The sequence below is a fragment of the Grampus griseus genome, assembly GCF_964374135.1.
Source record: "Grampus griseus genome assembly, chromosome: 2".
Classification (NCBI taxonomy): Eukaryota; Metazoa; Chordata; class Mammalia; order Artiodactyla; family Delphinidae; genus Grampus; species Grampus griseus.
Window position 1 is genome coordinate 28,218,023 of NC_139018.1, and position 19,840 is coordinate 28,237,862.

Consider the following 19,840-nt stretch of genomic DNA (forward strand, 5'->3'; position numbering starts at 1 on the left):
GTGGCTATTCTTGAGTATTTTTACACACTGTTTCATCTTTTTCAAGAGCATTCACATTGCTCAATAATTTCCCATGACGGCCATGAGTTGTGGGTCCACTTTACCATCCTAATTTTATATGCAGGCAAACTGGGGTCAGAGGAGTAGCTTCATTCATTCCAGAACGGTTTAGTGAACACCTACGTGCCAGGCACTGGACTGAGTATTACAGGACATGAAGATGACTGGCAGGCTAGCAGGAGAGATGAGAAGGAAGAACTCTGTCTATTACTGAGGTGTGAACCAGGAGCTGCGAGGGTCAGAAGATGAAGTAATTTTTTCTTATTAAGAGACAACCTCTGGGAAGGTTTTACTGTGCAGGTCACATTTAAAAAACAACAAAAAAAAAACCATTTAAATGCACAGGCTCTTTTGTTCAAACGTCTTTTGCTCTCTCCATTCCTTGAATTCCTAATTCCTACAGATTCTAATCATTTTAAATAGGTATATGCTCGTGCACACACAAATATGCTTTTTTTAAATGAAATATGGAGTATGCCATCTTTTAAAATTAATCAAGGATATTCATTTCAACATTCTATATAATAGCAAACAGCTATAAACCACTAAAATGTCCAGCAATAGGGAACTGAATAGTTTCTCTAGGGACTTCCCTGGTGGTCCAGTGGTTAAGACTCTTCACTTCCACTGCAGGGGGCACCAGTTTGGTCCCTGGCTGGGGAGCTAAGATCCCTCATGCTGTGCGGCCAAGAAAAAAAAAAAAAAAGTTTCTCTATACAGTGGAGTACTATGCAGTGGGGAAAAAGGAGGTGGGTCTGTGTGATATGGAAGTATCTCCAAGATATACTATAAAATCTAAAAAGCAAGCTTCAAGGCAGAGTGTTTAAAAGGAATAGGTAAGGCTGTGTGTTTGTGTGTGTGTGTGTATGTGAAAAATAATCACACATATAACTTTGCATTTACATGAAACATTTTTGTAAAGATTCCTAAGAAACTGTGAACAGTAGTTGTCTCTGGAGCAGGAGACACACTTATTTTTCACTATATGCCTAATGATCCTGTGTGAATTTTTTTATCATGTGTTTTTAAATTTTTCCATTAAACTAGTTAATTAAAAATGAGTGAGACAATACAACATAGGCATTTCTCCCATGCTAGTATATAGTACACCATTTTGCCCTGATCATTGCCAGGTGCTGTTTAGATATTTCCCACAGCTCCCTGATAAGGAAACTGAGGCAACTTGCCCAAGGTCCCACAGATATTAAGTAGTAGAGCAGGGATTTGAACCCGTGCAGTCTGGCTCTGAAGCCCATACTCTGAACCACTATGGCCATGCAGCCTCTCTCATCCTTGTTAAGGGATGCAAAGTGTATTCCATAAAGTGATTGTCATACTTTTTTACCCTTTCCTCCTTGATAGAAATTCTGGTTGTTTCTAGGGTTTTGCTATTACCTACCTACCACACTGCAGAAACACCCTCGCGATTAACCTTTGTGCTCTTGTGTAAACATATTTATAAGAGAAGACCTGGAAGTGAAACCATGGCATCATCTAAAGCTTGATAGTTATTATCAAATTGCTTTCCTTTTTTTTTTCTTTAACCAAAAAGAAAAACCCTTTGTCTTTGTATGAGAGAGGAAGTAGCCCCAAGTCTGGTAGCTGGAAAAGGGGAATTTCAGTCCTAGTATTAAACAGTATGAGCAGAGACAATGGCCTGTGTGTTTTGTGAGGTTAGGAATTGTCTTGCTCATCTTTGTTCAACAAATATTTATTGTGCCCTTACTAAGTGCTTCTGGACAATGGTGAATACAGGGGACATGGTCCCTGCCCTCATGCAGCTGATAGTCTGTGGAGAGAGAGGCATTAATAAAGTTATGTGAAAGTTTTCATTTTCACAAAATGAAATAATAACAAGCTTCAATAAGTGCCATGAGGAGAAAAAATGCGGTGCTATTGGAAGGAATAATAGAGTCCTTCTTTAGAGAAAGTGGTCAGGAGAGGGCTTTCTCGGGAAGGGACACTACACTGGAGATGAAGGAAGAGTAGAGATCAACAGAAGAATGGAGGGCACTAGGTTGTTTCCCAGCACCTAAAAAGGTTGTGTTTGGTGGAGCGAGGGCACCTAGAGCCTTTGGTACCACTGAAGGGTTTTAAGCGAGGTATTGATCTGATTTTTGCAGTCTCCCTGGCTGTTGTGTAGGAACTGCATTAGAACAGTAGCAAGAATTCAAGTGGGGAAACCAATTAGGAGGTTTTTGCAAGACAGGAGAGAGATGACAGTGGTTAATCTAAGGTGATGGAGGAGGAACCTATAGATTATAAGGGTCTCAAAAGACGTATTGATTGACTGCAATGCGTGGACCTCATTTAGATCCTGATTTTTTTTTAAGTAAAAAAAAAAAAGGGAAATATCAGAGTTACAATTGGAAATTTTAACAGGATATTTGATATTAAGAAATCTTTTTAAAGATTTTTTTCATGCGGACCATTTTTAAAGTCTTTATTGAATTTGTTACAATACTGTTTCTGTTTTATGTTTTGGTTTTTTGGCCGTGAGACATAGGGAATCTTAGCTCTCCAACCAGGGATCAAACCTGCACCCCCTGCACTGGAAGGCAAACTCTTAACCACTGGACCGCCAGGGGCATCCCAAGAATTTTTTTTTTTTAATTTTAGGTGTTTCATTAGGTTTCCCACTACTCCGCTTCAGGATTAAAGTGTTGGAAATTATTCAAAAGATAATTTAGAAATATAAACTGAAATATTAATGAACAATATGTTATATATAGCATTTTGTAAAGTTTAAAGTAATAGACAGCATTAAGAACCCTGGGACAAACCCCAAAGCAGAACACTATTGAGAGTGAAAGGCAACAAGAGCTACAAACCTGGATTTCCCTAGCAAGGTGAGGTTGCTCGTCTTGATACTCTTGTTGCCTTATTTAATTTTTCGGAAATAGTATCCTGATGTGTTTATTTGTTTGATTTTTTTTTTTTTTTTTTTTGCGGTACCTCTCACTGTTTTTTTTTTTTTTTGCGGGCCTCTCACTGTTGTGGCCTCTCCCATTGCGGAGCACAGGCTCCGGACGCGCAGGCTCAGCAGCCATGGCTCACGGGCCCAGCCGCTCTGCGGCATGTGGGATCTTCCCGGACCGGGGCATGAACCCGTGTCCCCTGCATCGGCAGGTGGACTCTCAACCACTGCGCCACCAGGGAAGCCCTATTTGTTTGATTTTCAAAGTGACAAAGACATACTTAGGAAATCACACTTGGGAATAGTTAAGCTCTTGCCACGTCGAGGAATCACTCAGTTATCTTCTCTCTCCTTTTCCCCATCCTGAGTCGGATGGCCCTCTCTATGGCTCTGCGACAGTGGTTTTCAGTGCTGGGGGCTGGGACAAGGCTAGGATTTTGCTCCTCCCCACCCCCACCCACCAAGAGACATTTGGCAATGTCTGGAGACATTTTTGGTTGGCACAACTGGATCTGGGGCAGTGCTGCTGGAATCTAGTGAGTAGATGCCAGGGATACGGCTCAACATCCTACCATACACAGGACAGTCTCTCCACTCGCCAAAGAAAGAATTATCAGGCCCAAAAAGTCAATAGTGCCAAGGTTGAGAAACCCTGCTGTATAGCACTTTGTCATAGCGCTTCATAAAGACAACCAAAACTGTCAACTGGTTGGCCTTCCCAGCTAGGCTGGCAACTCCAAGAAGACAGGTGATACATGTATCTTGTTGAGTGTTTGGAATATAGTTGACACTTAATAAGGATTGAAAGAAGGTGGGAAGGTACATCCAGGTTCAAATTTAGGGCCCTGTGAGATCATGCTGCTTGTGATCAGCCACTTGATAAGCATTTCATTCATTCAACATTTAGCATATTTATTAAGCATTTACTATGTACTAGCAGTGTTTGATGTTGGGAATACAGCAATGAGCAAGACAGAGTCCCTGCTCAATGAAACTTATTCCTATAAAGGAAGACAAACAATAAGCAACGAAACAAGATGATTTCAGACAGTGATAAATATTATGAAGAAAATAAAAGTATAATGCAACAGTGAATGATGGGGCAAGGACAGCATGGTCTAGGTTGGGTGAGCAGCTGCCATTTGAACTAATGATGAGAATGTGCCAGCCACTGAAAGCTCTAGGCTAGGGAGAAGACTGATCCAGGCAAAGACCCTGAGGCCAAAATAGAGTGGCCTGTTCAATGAAGACCAAGGCGAGAGGGCCGGATCACTTGTGCCATGGAAACGTTTGGATTTTATTCTAACTGAAATTGGAAGCCTGACATGTTGTTAAAAGATCACTCTGGCTTCTTTGGGAGAATGTATGAAACATCTATATTCAGAGTTTAAAATACTTCAGTCACATTCTCGGCTACTTCTTGCCAAAGGGGAAACTTCCCATATCCAGGAGGAGGCGCTCTAGGCGCCGGGTCAACAGACTCAGCACTGTGGTTCTTTTCGAGAAGTCGGTCGCTTCCGGGAGCGGCTGCGTCTCCCTGCGCCTTCCTCTCTATCCGCCCGTCTCTGTGGTAGCCGCGTGCCGGGGCCCCTCCCCTCTTCGGCGGCAGCGAGTTCTTCGGACTCTACCCTGAGCGGACCCGGGGGCTACCGGGCTCCCGCGTCGGTCGGATTCCGGGTCATGGCGGTCCGGGGGCCCGCGCCCCGGGCTAGCGCCCGGTGAGTACGGCGGCTGGGGAGGAGGACCGGGCCTCGGGGCGTCCTACTCGGGGCTGTGTGGGGAAGGAGCACCTTCCGCCCTCATAACATACTGTGATTTTTTTTTTAACTTTTTACTCAACATGGTGTTTTTGAGATCATCCATGGTTTAATAATCTAGTTTTCACTTCTGAGTGCTGCATGGTGCTACCTAAGTGCGTTAGACCCCAGTTTACGTATACATTACCCTAGTGACGGACAATTAGATTGCTTCCAGTTTTTAAGTACCACTTGCCTCCTTTGTGGATATGGGTGATGTTTGGAGTATCCATCCCAGGGTAGGATGCTAGGTCACTTAATTCTGCTAAATTTGTTCTCTGGAATGGTCACACCCAACTTCTCAACTGCATTGCTTAAAGGTTCCTGTTTCTTCTTAAGGACCGACACCCCACCCCGCCGCCCAATGTTTGGTATTGTTTGGTTTTCTAATGTTTATCGACCTGATTAGTGTAAGGTGGTGTCCCATTGTGTTAATTTTCCTCTGTTAAGCATTTGGGTTTCCCCTTATTTATATCCTTTTCCCACTTTCTATGGATTTCCTGTCTTCCTGATGCAGTCATTACTTATATGGACTAGATTTTATTACCTTGTTTATTTTCCACTCTGCAAGTAACTTCTCCAAGTCTTTTAATCTGTGGCACTATGTTGAACAAAAATACTTAATTCTAAGTTAAATCTGTTAGTTTTCCTGCATTATAGTTTGTGGTTTGGGGGTCTTATTTGAGAAATACCTTCCATTATATTTTCATTAAGATATTTCTACATTCTATTAACTAAGTAATGTTACTTTTCACATGTAGATTTTTAATCCATTTGGAGTTTTTAAAGTTTATTTTTATACATAGTTTGAGGTAATGACCTAAATTTTCCTCTACCGTCTTCAATTAATGACAAATTAATTAATAATTAAAAATTAGAGAAGCTGTATAGCATAGTTAAGAGCACAGAGCCAGGCTGCCTGTGTTCAAACCCTAAGGCTGCCACTTACCAGGTGGGTGACAAGGCAAGTTACTTAACCTTTTTACCCTCAGTTCCTCATCTTTAGGGTTGTGATTATTAAATGAATTAATACACATAAAATGTGTGGAACAGTACTGGGCACGTAGTGTGGGTTTGGCATATAGTGTGTGTTTAATATGCCCTTTCTTGTGATATGATCTCTATTATGTCCCACGTAAACATAGGTGAATTTTCTTCTTTTTGGTCTTTCTGTTCCATGGTCTTTTTGTTCCTGTATTCATACCACACTTTGTTATTACTCCAACCCTGTAATATGATATGTCTTAATAACCTGATGGTTTAGGTGGGTTTCTTCCTCCTCCTTTCCTGTTCCTCACAGTTGTCCTGACCTATTCATGGACCTTTATATTTCCATATACAGTTCCTTAAAGAACTCCTGGTTTTGACTGGTATTGCATTGCAGTTACAGACTTCTATTAGAAATGAAGTCTTTCTATTTAAGTCTTCTTTCACATCCTATAATAGAGTTTTCGGGTTTTCCTCCAAAATGTCTTATACATTCTTTTATAAAGTTGATTTCTGGATATTTTATGGTTTTTCTGTGCTTTTCTTCTGTAAATGACATCTTATTTTCTTTATATTTGCTAGTTGGTTATTGTTGGTTATTGATACTTGTGTGTTAACCCTGTATCTAGCAACATTGCTGGACTCCTTTTATTTCTAACGTTTTGTCTATTTAAAAAATAATATTTATTTTGGCTGTGCTGGGTCTTAGTTGAGGCATGCAGGATCTTCATTGCTGTGTGCGGGTTCCTTATTGCAGCGTGCGGGGTCTTTAGTTGCGGCATGCCTGTGGGATCTAGTTCCCCGACCAGGAATTGAACCCAGGCCCCCAGCATTGGGAGCGTGGAGTCTTAGCCACTGGACCACCAGGGAAGTCCCACTAACGTTTTGTCTGTAGCTTTGCTGTGTTTCCTATGTAAATGATCACATCATCTGAAAATAATGACAATTTAATCTCTTCTTTCATTCCTTTTACCTCATTTCTTTTATTTTCTTTATTGCTTTAGCCAGGATCTTAAAATCCTTGATGTAGTGGGTTTCCTTGTCTTGTTTGTGACCAAAAAAGAGGATGTGGCTAAAGTTTCTTTATTAATTTAGCTATAGATTTTTAGTAAATAACTTTTCATAGCATTTATCAACTTAAATTCCTTTTTATCCCCTGGTCTGTTTCCCTCCTACCATCTTCAGCATTCGTAAACCGTTCTTTCTGCATGGCCTGCGCCCTGCCCACCAACAGCTGTAGATAAGCTTGGTAACTGCTCTCTAAGGCTCCGTTGTCCTTTTAGGACTCTGCTTCTCCTGCTTCTCTTCTTCAGGCCCAGGTTAGATCTGCAATTCTTCGAGCGGTTCCTGCAGATACAGAAGGTTTTGTTTCCCTCTTGGTCATCACAGAATGCCTTGATGTTCCTGACTCTTTTGTGTGTGGCCCTACTGGGTGAGTGAATGAGCCCAGGCCGGTGGGGGGGAGGACAGCCCTGGTTTGAGGTCCTTTTCCTTCTGTGGGGTGTTGATGAGGCAAGGACTTGAGAGGAAGCCTCCCTCTGTCTTTTCTCACCCCTCATCACTGATTCCTGACTCCTCTCCTTCCCCCCAGAACAACTGGTGATCTACCGGGTTGGCTTGATTCCCAGTCAGTACTTTGGGGTCCTAGGAAACAAAGATTTAAATGGGTTTAAGACCCTGACGTTCCTGGCTGTTGTGCTCATCGTCCTCAACTCCATGGTAAGGTCGTCTGCCTGTGTCTCTCTTCCTCTCCAGCGCCCAGTGGACTTAGCCACCAGGAAGCAGGAACTGAGCTGTGGATGTGTGTTCCCTCCCTCTTCTGGGAACATGGGGTCAAAACTCTAGGCAGGGCATTGATCTTGCTGTTGGCCCACATGGGACCAATTCCCAGAGTGTTACGAGCTCCTAGGCTTGGCCACAGGATTCTGGTTTAATCCAGCATTTGGTGGAAATGATCCTTGTCCCTTCCATTCCCAGAACTCTTGCTTCAGGGAGTTCAGAGCACTTGAAAACCGGGCTCAGCAGCCAGAGCTGCTGCTGTCCTCTGGGGGGGCCGGGGCTGTGCCTGAGCCTGGCACTTGTCACATCTCCCAGCCTTTGCACCTGCTGCTCTCTTGCAAAATGGCCTCCTTCCCCCACCCCTTTTTCACTTGCTTAACACCTGCTCACTTTTCACGATTCCCTCCGCTGTCACCTCCTTCAAGTCCTCCTCAACTTGTCCTTCATGTTTCCTCCACCAAACTCTGCCCCTTCGACTCCTGATCCTTTGAGTTCAGCTCTGCTCTAACAGTCCTTACACCCTTGTGATTGTCTGTGCCCTCACTAGACTGTGAGCTCGTTGTTACTTCCCTCGTGCTTAGTGTACAGGGGCGCCATAAACGGAATGATGAGCGTCAGGGCTCTTTTAGGACTCGAGCCTAATGCTCTCTGTCAGGCTGCACTACCTGTTTTCTCGGGGAAGCCACTTCTCATCACACTTTGGCACTTTTGATGGGTCTTCGGTCAGGAGGCACCTATGGATTCAAACCCTGTGCCAAGTTTTGGGGGACAGAAAAGTAAGAACATAAGTGGAATAGAAGATATTGTTCCCAGTCTCCAGAAGCTCATGTGCTCTGGAGATGTAAGACAATACCCCGCAGAGGAGGCTAGAAGGCCTTGCCTTTGGGAAGCCCTTCAATATTTGGTGCAGTCAGTAAACACATGAGTGAATGAGGAAGGGATGAATCCCATGACCTGACGCTCTAACAGGCTCAAGTGCTGAGTGGACAGCCGAATGGGCTGGGACTGGTCAGCAGAGGCTTTCCGCCAGCCTGAGCTTGGAGCTGAGACTTGGTAGAAGGAGACTTGCATCTCTCCCTTCCCCTTGTCTCCCCGCTGCACAGCTGAAGAGCTTTGACCAGTTCACCTGCAACCTGCTGTATGTGAGCTGGAGGAAGGACCTCACCGAGCACCTCCACCGCCTCTACTTCCGGGGCCGCGTGTACTACACCCTCAACGTGCTGCGGGATGACATCGATAACCCGTAGGCACCCCCCCTCAGTCCTTGCTACCCTCTGCGTGGTTCGTCCACCTGGGCTGACACAGCCCTGGAGACCCCCTGCGGCAGACCCCATGAGGTCATCCACCATTATCTGCAAATGTTGCTGCCCAGAGCCGAGGGGGAAGGGTGCCCTGCAGAGGACCCTGGAGAGGCTGCAGGGCTGAGGTCAGGGAGCTAAAAGGAAGAGGCCAAGAGCAGCTCCCTTTTGTCCACTTCACATCCTGGGCTTCCAGATAAGGCACCCTCTGAAGACAGTGTCCTTGCTAGAAAAAGCTAGAAGAGCAGCGCTCCAGTTTTCAGCAGTAAAAAACTACTGCTGTCTAGGACTCAGTCTGGGATTCCAGTCACCATTCTATCACCTCTCTTAGGTTCACTAAGCCCCAGGTTCCCTTACAGGTGAGGCAGCTGAAGCCCAGAGAATGCAAGTGACTTGCCAAAGCTCACGTCTCACTGGGAATAGGAGTCGTTGTGGCCTTGGTGGTGGGATGGGACACGTGGGGTCTCTCTTCACCCTCATTCCCTCCCCGCTTCGCACCGTCCCAAGCACTTTGTTGCCTGATGCAACCTCTCCTCAGCTCAAGTGGGGCTTTGCAGCAAAGACTCTTGGGAGGCTGCTGCTGCTTCTTAATCTTCTCTTCTAGGCCTCTTCTCCACATTTTTTTTTTCCCTTGGCCGCACCAGGCATGTGGGATCTTAGCTCCCAACCAGGGATCAAACCCGTTCCCCCTGCATTGGGAGAACAGAGTCTTAACCACTGGACCACCAAGGAAGTCCCTAGGCCTCTTCTCTATGGCTCAACCTGTACAAAACTTCCACAGCCAGATAGCGAAATGGGGGCAGGCTCAGGCTCGTGAGAGAGAGGTTGGGAGGAGTGAGGTAAATGATGTAGCTTTCCTGATCATCCGGAAACTCGGACCCTCTACCCTCGGGTTTTTCTTTGGCTCTGCTCAAAGCTGGCTCAGAACCCTTGTGTGCTGGACCTTTCAGTTGCCATTTTTTCTGAGGGGTAGACTGAGGCACCATAGGAAGCAGCTCTTCAGAACCCTGTTCGAAAGTCCTATGGGTCTCGTTGCCTCTAGGAAACGAGCCCTTGTCTGGGTCCACCTTCCCACGGGGTCATTGCTGACAGCACTGAAAGGCAAGGTCAGAATAAGAGGTAGCCTGGAAGTGCCTTAGCTCTCTCAACCCTCAAGCCCAGCTCCCTGGGCCTAGTCACTCTGTGTCATTGGCTCCAGGGACCAGCGCATCAGCCAGGACGTGGAGCGGTTCTGCCGGCAGCTCAGCAGCGTGGCCAGCAAGCTGATCGTCTCCCCCTTCACCCTCATCTACTACACCTATCAGTGCTTCCAGAGGTGAAGGCTCTCTTCCTGCCAGAGCCCTTCCTCCTCCCCTGCCTGGTGGTTCCCCAGAGTCCCTCACTCACACATTGGGCGGGAGTCAGCTCTCCCTGGTCAGGGTCCACGAGACGCTGGTCTTCCCTCCGTCCCACCTGCACCCCAGGAAGTCTTCCTGTCTTGCATGCTTGGGCCCCTGCCCTCCCTGTGGCCCTGTGGTGTGTCAGTGTCAAGGTACCAGATGCCCCCGCACAGGAGCAGAAGCCGCACAGGGCTCTGAGATGGGACAGGGGGCTGCCCAAAAGGGGGCAGGAGTCAGAGCAGAGGCCTGTGGGGATATGTCGCTCCCCACACCCTCCCTCTTTCTGCCTTTCAGCACCGGCTGGCTCGGGCCTGTGAGCATCTTTGGATATTTCATTCTGGGAACCGTGGTGAACAAGATGTTGATGGGTCCCATTGTGGCAAAACTGGTGCAGCAGGAGAAGCTGGAGGGGGATTTCAGGTGTGTCTCCCTTGCTTGAGGTTTCTGGGCCAGGCATAATGGTTAGGGAATGGGATCTGGAGAAAGGCTGCCTAAGTTTAAATCCCAGTTAGGCCAGTCACTAGCCGTATGGTCTTGGGCGGGGTCTTTAACCTCTCTCAATTTCAGTTTTCCCATCTGTAAAATGGGGATGGTGCTGACAGAATCGTAAGAGGATTAATGAGATCATACATGAGAAGCACTGAGAACGGTGACTGGTTGGCCGCCATCATCATCATCATCATCATCATCATCACCATCACCATCACCCCTTGGCCTTCTCACATGCTTCTGTTCCAGCCACCCTTATTCTGGTCAGCCGATGGGTCCAGCCCCTACTCTGTGCTTCTTGGCCTCCTCCTTCAGACCCGGCCCTGGGAAGAAGAGGAGCTGTGGCAGGCCTGCACCTGTCCTCTTTGGAGAGGCAGGGGGCTGCCGTGTCTGCAGGTCTCCTGCCATCCCTCCCGGGCCTGGAATTTCCACCCTGTGACAGGCCAGGGAAGGGTCGGGCTGAGGCAGCCACAGTCTTGGAGTGGAGCCAGGCTCCTCTTTGCTTGGAGGTCTTCTCGATCCAGGACTCTGAAAGGAGACGGGCCAGTCCTGCCCACTGTCAGCACACATTTGCCTTTGGTCTTCCCAGGTTCAAGCACATGCAGATCCGGGTGAATGCTGAGCCTGCTGCTTTTTTCAGGTGAGTCTAGTGGGGATGGTTCCCCTTCTGCCTTGTCAGAGCTGACAGTGGAGATGGTGGAGAAGTAGACAACCCTTCCACCATCACCAAGGCCAGGGGCCAGGCGTCCTCACACTTGGCTGTGACCCTCTCCCCTTATCTCTCACTGTCCTCGTCTGCCTCATCCTTAGGTCCATGGATTTGCTTCTGAAACTGGTTCTTCCTTTTCGTGGCCTAGCATGGGGCCTAAATTTGTTCTAAGAATGAAATGAGTGAATGCTTCATCATCTTACTAATGACTGAGGCATTGCCTCTGCCTCTGCTTTTCTGTCTGTAAAATGGCTTTCTGCCAGTGCCTGACGTCCAAGGCTGATCCGTTGTCTCTGTAGCGTGGGAGGGAATGGAGCCTCTCAGCTCAGAAGACCTGCTCGCCACAGACACTGTCCTAGTGGAGCAAAGTGGTCTCCTGACAGCAGCATTGTGAAACCCCATTCCTTCCCCCGGGGCCAGGGTAGGTCCCTGCACTCTGCCTCCTATGAGTACTCTGGATTCGGTATTTGGATTGACAGTAAGGGCCCAGAGGTTTGTGTTTAAGGAGTAGGAGTTACTCCTTGGATCACCTGGATCTAATAGCCCTGGGACTTTGCTCTTCTGTCCGTCTCTGCTGCAGCTCGTAGCTGCCACCACTTGGGGGCACCAAGGATACCGGGGACCTATGAGTGGGGCAGGCCGTGGGGGCCAGGTAGGGCTGGGCCTGCACTAGGTTTTTTTTGGATTCTGCAGTCACTGCTCATGAAGCTTTGGGCCCTGGGGAAAGCAGGTTGATGCTTGGAGCTCCGAGTGTGTTTTCCTGCAGCCTCTCTGTCCTTCATGCAAAATCTGAAACGTTTCCTCTGTCCTCCCCCAACCTTTCTGCCTGGAGAATTTCTGCCCATCCTTGAAGCTCCAAGTCACCTCCTCCTGGGCACCTTTCCAGACTCCCTTAGGGGTCACGCCTATTTGCTTCCATAGCCCTGAAGACACACGGCTTACGTAACACTTTCCATGTTCCAGGTGAAGAATGCAGCACGTCTGCCTGCCCCCCTGAACTGGGAGCTCCTCGAGGACAGGGGCTCTTTTGTCCAAAACTGTTTCGCTGGCTACCTAGCACCAAGCCTGCCACCTAGTGACTGCTGCGTGTATATTTGTTTAATAATAGCAGCTCTTTTTTATTGGGAGCCCCTCATGTGCTTGGCGCTTTACATTCAGAAATTCTCACTCCAGCCTATTACGTAGGTATTATAAGCTCCATTGTATAGATGAGCAAACTGAGACTCAGAGGCTTAATAACCTGTCAGTGTTACCCGGCTAGTAACTGGCCAGAGCCAGGATTTGAATCGGGTCTGCCCAGTCTAGAGTTCATGGTCTTTCCGCAGACAATACCATGTTGACTGAATGAAGCAATGGCTGGCTGCTGGTGGCCGAAAGGGTCTGAGGGGAAGATCCCTTGGGTGGGCTTGGTCGCTAAAGGGGAGTGTGAGGAGGGGGGCTCAGGCTCTCCAGGCCCCATGGACATCCCGGCCTTTCTCATCAGAGCTGGGCACGTGGAGCACATGAGGACAGATCGCAGGCTGCAGAGACTCCTTCAGACCCAGAGGGAGCTGATGTCCAAGGAGCTCTGGCTGTATAGTAGGTGCAGGGAGCCCCGGGAGGCAGGAACCACCGTGGTGGGGGGGGGGAAGCCTGCTTCCCTCCCCATAACTCCCTCCTCCCTCTCTGCACTGATCAGTTTGCCTTTGCCATGAGTGACCTCAGGAGAGTGAGGATCCCCAGAATAGCTTGACCATGCTTGGCTTCCCATTCCCCTCGGAGCGCAGGATTGCTTCCCAGGTCTCTCACCCTAGGTCTTTCTGTCTTCCGCAGTCGGCGTCAACATGTTTGACTATCTGGGCAGCATCCTGAGTTACGTCGTGATCTCAATCCCCATTTTCAGCGGCGTCTACAGAGACCTGAGCCCCACAGAGCTCAGCACCCTGGTCAGCAAGGTGAGAATCCCTTCTGGGGACCCCCTCATGCCATCCCCCCTCCCCTTTGGCCCAGCACCCAGGGCCTTGGAGTCAAGGCCCGCGCGCACTGCCCTCTGTCCTGTCCAGAACGCCTTTGTATGCATGTACCTCATCAGCTGCTTCACCCGGCTCATCGATCTCTCCACCACGCTCTCCGATGTGGCAGGCTACACACACAGGTGAGGCTGCGTCTGGCCCCTCTAGGCACGCCCACAGGTGAGGCTGCGTCTGGCCCCTCTAGGTTCTGAGCAAAGCGTGTACCTCAGGGAGAAGTAGCAGAGTGAAAACAGGAGCAGAAAAGCTCACCATATACTAGTGGGCATGAGAGAGAAAAAGGAGTAACGCCTTCACCTGGGCGCCCAGACCCTCCTCAGGTTTTCACTTCTCGCCCAGGATCGGGGAACTTCAGGAGACCCTGCTGGACATGACCCTGAAGTCACGGGATGGGGAGATCCTGGACGAGAGCGAGTGGGACTTGGCCAGGTGAGCGCTGGGCTGGCGGTGCAGCCTGGTGGTGGAGAATGCAGGCGCTGGAAGCACCCTGGAGCCCAGCCCATTCCCAGCCGGGCAGCAGAGTTAGGCAGAGCAACTGAGCTCTGTCTTATGCCAGGCACGTTGTAAATGTTCACCATCAATGTTGCTGTTCTGGCATCTGTGTTTATTTACACCATCCCCCAGCTGATGGAAACAAAGTACAATCAGCCTGGGCCTGAGTTAACAAAACAAAAATCTGAATTGTATCCCTCCTCTTCCTTTATTCCCTCCTCCTCGCTGAGCCCTGCTGCCAGTCCCCTTCCTTGGGGCATGTCTATTCTTTGTCCCCACTCAGACCCAGAGGTGTCTTTATTGTATCTTTGCAGGCTCCGTGATGTTTCTGACCTTTCTGTGCATCAAGGATTTGTTCATGTCCTCACTTTTCTTGAGCAAACTACTTAACTGCTCTGTGTCTCAGTTTCTTCGTCTCTATAAAGAAGACGTTAATGGAACCTTCGTCTTAGGGTTGTTGTGGGGATTAGATATCATAGTTCATAGAAAGTGCTTGGACGGAGACCACAGAGTAAACTTTCAAAAATGGAGACAGGCTGAATTTCAGGGTCTACACTCAACTGTCTTCTTAGGAGCTAATGCCTTAACTATTGCCTCTGTTCAGAATTAAAGCTTCATGCAGCTCTGAGCCCAGAGGTGGGGGGGGGGCTGGTGGTGCAGGGACTGTGGGGAACGGGAGATGCTTTTCTGTGGGGGAGATGGGCATCCGTGGAGAGCCAGAAACTCCAAAACTGTGTTAGTATTTCCACTCCCATTCTTACATCAGTCACATGGTGATGCCCTGAAAATGCATGTAATGCCACAAACATTAGAATTGGACAGATGCAGCTCTGTGCCCCTGAGCAGGTTACTCAGCCACCTGACTCAGTTTCCTCATCTGCCCAGTGGGGATAATAGCTGTGGTTCATGGCTGATAAGACTGATTAAGATCTGTCATGGGCAGGACTTTGCCCAGCCTGCCGCAGAGCAGGTGCCCAGTCCATCTCTATCAGTTTGCTAGGGCTGCCATGACAGAGTACCAAAAACTGGGCGGCTTAAAGAGCAGAAGTTTATTTTGTCATAGTTCTACAGGTTAGAAGTCCAAGATCAAAGTGTCAGCAGGGTTGATTTCTCCTGAGGCCTTGCTCCTTGGCTTGCAGATGGCCGCTTTCTCACAGTGTCCTTACGTGGCCTTTTCTCTATGCGTGTGCACCCCTGGTGTCTCTCCCTCTTCTTAAAAGGACACCAGTCATACTGGATTGGGGCCCTACCCTAAAGGCCTCGTTTTAATGTAATCACCTCTTTAAAGACCCTGTCTCCAAATGCAGTTACCTTCTGAGGTACTAGGCGTTGGGACTTCAGTATGTGATTTTTGAGGCCACAGTTCAGCCCATGGCAACCCTCCAGTCCAGAGGTGATGCCCCCAAGGAGAAAGAACTACCCCCCTGCCCCCAGCACTACTGACACCGCTTATCTTCCCAACATCTCTTCGCTTCTTGCACCCTAGGACTCCAGGATGGCCAGCAACAGAGCGAACAGATACAGCTTTTCTTCTTGAGCGGGTCTGCATCTCCGCCCCCTCCTCTAACAAACCCTTAATCAAGGATCTGAGCCTGAAGATCTCTGAGGGGCAGAGCTTGCTTATCACAGGCAACACGGGCACCGGCAAGACCTCCTTGCTCCGGGTTCTGGGTGGCCTCTGGGCGAGCACAGGGGGTGAGAGCCAGCCTTCCCTGCTCTGAGCCAGCCTTGGCCTGAGGGGGGGTATGTGTGTGAGAATCAAGCCTCTTGTTGGGAAATCAGAGTGAGGGGCAATTACCTTTCTGGGAGATCTTAAAATGGTGCTTTCTGTAGGCTCAGTGCAGATGCTGATGGACTTTGGACCCCACGGGGTGCTGTTCCTGCCACAAAAGCCATTCTTCACTGACGGGACCCTTCGGGAGCAGGTTAGCCGGGGCCCACTCCTCCCACCCCTTCCCCCCAACCTGGACCCTGGTGGTGGGACAGGTCTCAGCCCTGGAGAGCTATGGGACAGCAGATGGGGTATAAAATGAACCAAGCCCAGGAACTCCCTGGCTCTAAGGACTTTTTATTCACTTCTATGGATTAGGCCATGTACTCAGAGCAACTTCTGGGAGCAGGTTAACCTGTGGAGGCCGTAAGCCAAATATCACATGTGTTTGTTGAACACCAGCTTGGATTCTGGGGGCCCTGCCCTGCTGTCTTCCAGCCCCGCCTCTCCCACCGGACCCTCAGCCAGGACGCTCCTTGCTCTCCTCGGGTGGAGAGGAGCCTGGCCTCTGGCAGCTCCTGGGGCTGTTTCTGAGGGAGGATAGCTGTGTGCAGCCCCACCTCTCCTTGACCCTTGCCCTAGGCCCATGTGGTTTCTTCTTTTATCAGGTGATATATCCCTTGAAGGAGATATACCCGGACTCAGGTGAGCTGAGCCTCTTGAGGACGCAACCTCCCATCCCATCGTCTCTTCTCTGTCTGACTGTGGCCTCACCTGTACCTTTTGGAAGAGGCCCCAGCCAGGCTGCTGGTTTCAGGTGGGGTCCCCTCCACCTCCTCCTTTGACTGTTTACTATTCGGGGGTCTGTACCCTGACCTCATCTTGTTCTGTCTCCCCCTCCGGAGGAGAGACACCACTGGAGGAAAGGAAGGGATTACTTCCTTCACTGGGTCCTTCCCGTGTTTATTAAGTGCTGTAACCTGTCGCTTCAGAGCCTTGGCCCACATTCTGGGGCCCCTGGCCATGATGTGCCCCATCTATTCTGGCTACACAGAGGAGCTGACTTCTTGAAGGCTTCTGTGTTTTGCAGGTTCTGCTGATGATGAGAGGATCATGAGGTTCCTGGAGTTGGCAGGCCTGGTGAGTGAGGGCAGGGACCCTGAGGTCCAAGCCCACCTGGTGGCACTGACCACAGGTGCAGGCCCAGCGGAGTTGGCCCTACTGTCCCTGCCCCCGGACTGGAAGTCTGAGCCTTGGGCAGGGTGATGGGTGTATAAATCGGCAGTGGGAGCTGTTGGCCAGGTACAGGCAACAAGCAGCGTCCACTCTCTAGCAAATTTTAAAACAATAATAAGACTACATCAGCCTGCTTTTTCTGGTCACCACATTCCAGCAAGTCTCAACAGTGTGGCTGACGGACTGCTCCCCCAGCCCCACTGTGGTACGCGACCAGGGGTAGCTGTGTCTCGGGTGTGTGTGGTGGGACTGAGGAGGTCCTCAGGATAGCAGGAAGCAGGGATGGGCCCTTTTACGGACATCGTTTTCTCTGGGTGTGTTACAGTCCAGCTTGGTGGCAAGGACAGAGGGTCTGGACCAGCAGGTCGATTGGAACTGGTAAGAAGGAGGTTGGGGTGCTCCAGAGCCAGCTCCCCCAAAGACAGTGGGTCCCAGAGGCCTGGGCAAGGGATGAAGTGACTTCTGACCCCAAATTCTAGGGGTTTGCTGGGCTGCTGGGGACCTGGTTCATGTCCGTGGTACAGAATTTTGGCCTTGCCTTGTGTAGGCAGCGAGGCTGTGGTGGAAAGGGGGGTGACATCCATCCGTCCTGGGGCAGCCTGTCTGCGCTGGGAGCCTCTTCCTGCCCAGACCATTCTGTGCAAAAGCCAAGCTACAGCCTCCTTCCTCCAGTGGGCCTCTCTCGTTCCCCTTTCTCAGGTATGATGTTCTGTCCCCAGGAGAGATGCAGAGGCTCTCCTTTGCCCGGCTCTTCTACCTGCAGCCGAAGTATGCAGGTGAGGTTCGCCCTGTAGGTACACATGCTAGCCAGGCAACGTTTGCGCTCACAGGTATAGCAGCGTGTGTTCGTGTGCACCTGGAGAGGCATTGGTATGGGTAGGAGAGCACACCTGTGCCTGGCCAGGTATCTCTGTCCCTGCAGGAGAGGATGGCAGGGCTCTGCCCATGAGGTAGCAGTGCTTGGCATCCTCAGGTATATGTTGAACTGCCAGTTCTTAACCTCTGTGCCAGTGCGGCAGCTGGAGCCAGCCTTGAGAGGGCTTCTCATGTTATGGCCGTCAGGCTCTGCCATCAGTGAATGGGCATCCCTCTGCTGTGCCTGGCAGAGGTGTGAACTTTTCTAAGGACTGACATCCTTGGGGGAACTAGGATTCCCTGGATTGAGTGGTCCTAGGCAGTGGCTGGTGGATTAGGGATAGGGTAGGAAGCTGAGGGATTTTGTCCTGCAGCTGACAGAAGGCTTCCCAGATGGAGCCTAGCCCTCCGCTCCTCTGGCCCACGCTCTCCCTAAGGCAGGGCCCCTGTAAGCCAGAACAGCTTTCAGCCTCCCACCAGGTCCCAGCGAAGGTGGGTGTGGGTTGGAGGAGCGGCAGAGGTGGGTCTGGGGCAGGACTTCATCTCTTCCCACTGAGTTCTGTCCTCAGTGCTTGATGAAGCCACCAGTGCCCTGACCGAGGAGGTGGAGAGCGAGCTCTACCGCATCGGCCAGCAGCTGGGCATGACGTTCGTCAGCGTGGGCCATCGGCGCAGCCTTGAGAAGGTACCTGTGCCCGCAGGATGGCCTGAGGAGGAGAAAGAATGCCAAGGCTGGGCCTGGCCGGGGCCAGAGCCCCCTCAAAATGGAGAGTGGGGATGTCAGAGAGGGCAGGGAATCTGTCACAGCCGGGGCAGCCTGATCTCCGCGTGGTGGTGGTCTCTTGTAGTTTCACTCCTTGGTTCTGAAACTCTGTGGAGAAGGAAGGTGGGAGCTGACCAGAATCAAAGTGGAATGAAGCCAAGGCTGGCCACCGGCAGGAGAGCCAAGCCCAGGAGGTCGAGTCCCCAGGAGAGACCAGGAAGGCTGATGGGGCAAGGAAGGAGCTCCAGGTTTGCCTCACAGGTCCCGTGTGAGCACCAGCAGCAGTGGACTCAGCCCACGTGTGGCCCTCCGCAGGACCCTCATCCTGCCAGGGTGCCTCCTGCTGCCTCAGCCAGAGCTTCGTACACTTGACGTGCTGATTACTTCATATATGACCTCAGATCGTGTTTTCTAAAGAAAACCTGAAAGTGTGGGATCTATAAGAAATGCAGGGTCAAAATGGAGAGTGTATCGGACTTGGAGTCAAGAGATCCAGGAATCTTTTAGAATACATCAATTTTGCAACAGTAGATTTTTAACTTTAATCAACTATTTAAATTTTATAACTTTTTTTAAAAGAAAAGATAAACATGTTTTTAAACTTGCAGCTAGCTTTCCCCTTTTTTCTTTCTTCTTCATCATAAGATGATCTTTTTTTTTTTTTTTTTTTTGGCCACACCATGCGGGATGCGGGATCCATGCAGGATGTGAGATCTTAGTTCCCCAACCAGGGATCAAACCCGTGCCCCCTGCAGTGAAAGCATGGAGTCTTAACCACTGGACCGCCAAGGAAGTCCCTAAGATAATCTTCTTAATTGACTCTCCGGGCTTGTCTTTGAGAGCCTGGGGGGGTGGGAGCAGCACTCTCCACTGTGCTGGAGCCTTCTGCCCGTAGGTTCTTCACTTAACTGGCATCTCCCACTTACCTATTGCCAGTTGTCCCTCAGCCACTAACCTCGAGGGCCCTTCAGCTTTTCTTAACCCAGATGAAAATAAATCCCGTAATATTTTTAAGTTAATTCATTACTTAAATGCATTTTTTAAAATATAAATTTATTAATTTATTTATTTTTGGCTGCGTTGGGTCTTCGTTGCTGTGCGCGAGCTTTCTCTAGTTGTGGTGAGCCAGGGCTACTCTTCGTTGTGGTGCGCAGGCGTCTCACTGTAGTGGCTTCTCTTGTTGCGGAGCATGGGCTCTAGGTACGCGGGCTTCAGTAGTTGTGGCTCACGGGTTTAGTGCTCCGTTGTATGTGGGATCTTCCCTGGACCAGGGCTCGAGCCCGTGTCCCCTGCATTGGCAGGCAGATTCTTAACCACTGCGTCAGCAGAGAAACCCCCTAAATGCATTTTTAAAGGAAAG

General features: G+C 49.7%; 1 protein-coding gene across 4 annotated transcripts; it reads left to right on the plus strand.

The window, feature by feature from the left end:
• The first annotated feature begins 4,548 nt into the window (after positions 1–4,548).
• ABCD4 (ATP binding cassette subfamily D member 4) lies at positions 4,549–18,762 on the plus strand. 4 transcript variants are annotated; one of them, XM_082649727.1, is made up of 19 exons: positions 4,549–4,695; positions 7,074–7,192; positions 7,352–7,479; positions 8,643–8,782; positions 10,036–10,152; positions 10,511–10,636; positions 11,295–11,345; positions 12,898–12,992; positions 13,227–13,348; positions 13,457–13,548; positions 13,763–13,852; positions 15,402–15,610; positions 15,749–15,840; positions 16,295–16,331; positions 16,717–16,766; positions 17,188–17,240; positions 17,562–17,638; positions 18,287–18,402; positions 18,566–18,762. In XM_082649727.1, exons 1-19 carry the CDS (start codon positions 4,658–4,660, stop codon positions 18,632–18,634), a joined length of 1,821 nt encoding a protein of 606 aa, XP_082505853.1. In that variant the 5' UTR covers positions 4,549–4,657; the 3' UTR covers positions 18,635–18,762. The 4 variants fall into 4 exon arrangements, with proteins under 4 accessions (XP_082505853.1, XP_082505854.1, XP_082505855.1 ...); XM_082649728.1 differs by lacking the exon at positions 10,036–10,152; XM_082649729.1 differs by lacking the exons at positions 7,074–7,192; positions 7,352–7,479; positions 8,643–8,782; positions 10,036–10,152; positions 10,511–10,636.
• Positions 18,763–19,840: the final 1,078 nt, after the last annotated feature.